At 48.4% G+C, this 1,555-nt stretch overlaps 1 protein-coding gene across 1 annotated transcript in view; it reads right to left on the reverse strand.

Moving 5' to 3' along the window:
* Nucleotides 1-1,555, reverse strand: part of CCNF (cyclin F) — a 37,017-nt gene that overhangs the window by 31,124 nt on the left and 4,338 nt on the right. The window contains exon 2 of the mRNA XM_011962463.1: nt 135-289. Coding sequence (XP_011817853.1) covers nt 135-289 — 155 coding nt within the window. The remainder of the gene's footprint in view (nt 1-134; nt 290-1,555) is intronic.

Here is a 1,555-nt window from a genome sequence, read left to right on the forward strand (position 1 = left end):
GTGAGCCACTGTGCCCGGCCTCTGCCTGTAACCTCCTTTTTAGTCAAAGTTTTGTTCTGACAGTTAAGAACACAAGGCCTTGATAGTATAATCAACAATGCTAGGGCTCATGCTGTTTTCATCCAGGGACTTACAGCTCGGACAGCCAGGATGTCCTCTACAGAAAGCCATTTCAGAATGTGAAAGAGCACATCTTCGGGGAGACTCAAGATGGTCAGGTTTCGGGGCCTCCTCCTTATTCTTCGCTTTGTAGGATAACAGAAACACTTGGCACACCTACAGTGAACCACTGAAGGAAAAAAAGACAGAAGGCTTGATAAGATGAAAAATTACTCTATATACATACCCTTGAAGGGAAAAAAAAAGGATAAAAGTTACACCTGAAAATGATCTAATGGTTACTATTCCCTGTGCCACAAAAACAGAACTATGCTTCTTGTCCCAAAGATTATGTAAAAGGAGTGGCATTGCACAAATTACAGAAGAGATCATTCATTTTCAAATATTCAACAAATATTTATGGCAAATAGTGCATATCATGTAACTTGGCTATTGGGAAACTTTCTGATCCAGAGCCCACATGACAGTCAGGAAGGGGAAAAAGGTCTTTTTGCTGAGGCTGACGACCGTTTTCCTTCCATTTCACTCTTAGGAAAACCCCTGAGGTCTTTCCTGGATATCTTTGCTTTCTGCACACATGACCAAGGTGCATAATGTTCAATAACGATCTGTGGGCTTGTAGAGTCTGGTTTTCAAGTCCAAATTAGAAAGGTCGGCCCTGGAGAGAAGCCACAGGCTTGGAGGCCGGGGTAGTGTGCGTCCAAGTCAGCTCTGCAGAGTCTCAGTGTGCCCTCCACTGTAGAATGTGGAGTTTACAGCTATGCAGTAAGGTTGTTGCTCAGGTCCCAACACAAACCTAGACCTGTAGGTTTGTGTACAGGTGCAATCGTTAAAGGTAAGACGGGCTCTCCACCCACCAGGCAGGCAGCCCAGTCATGCTTCTCAGATGTGCTGTCTCCTATTCCCACAGCCGGATTTTCTAACTCTTACTCCAGCAACCCCTTCCTCACTCTAAGCAGATGATCTTAGCCCTTATTTCATAGTGAAACAGAAGCCCTCAGACAAGAACCTCAGGATCCTGCCTCCCCACCTACAAATCTACCTTTCTATCCGTTCTTCCAGTCCTGAAAGGAAGCGCCACTTCCCTCTGTGGGCCCAAATCCCTCCCCACCAGGACTTCCTAGCGATTGCTCCTTGCTCCCCTCTCCTGACCCGGGTCTTCCAGTCAGGAATTAAAAGAGCTGCAAAAGCCAAACGTATTCCAGGGCGACGAATTCTCAAAGATTCTATAGAGCTCTCCATACAATATTCCTCATTCTCCGGCTCCCGGACAGATACTGTGATAACAGCTGAAACTACAGCTCGAGCTTCCTGTGCCTCATCGCGCGCGGGGCCGAACGCTGCTTTCCACAGAGCTAGGTCCACGGCCCCGCTGGACGGAGGCCCCGTCAGGGCCGGGCCCGGCCGCGGGATCGTTTCGACCCCACGCGCTCCG

This window comes from Colobus angolensis, unplaced genomic scaffold, assembly GCF_000951035.1.
Source record: "Colobus angolensis palliatus isolate OR3802 unplaced genomic scaffold, Cang.pa_1.0 Scaffold59, whole genome shotgun sequence".
NCBI lineage: Eukaryota > Metazoa > Chordata > Mammalia > Primates > Cercopithecidae > Colobus > Colobus angolensis.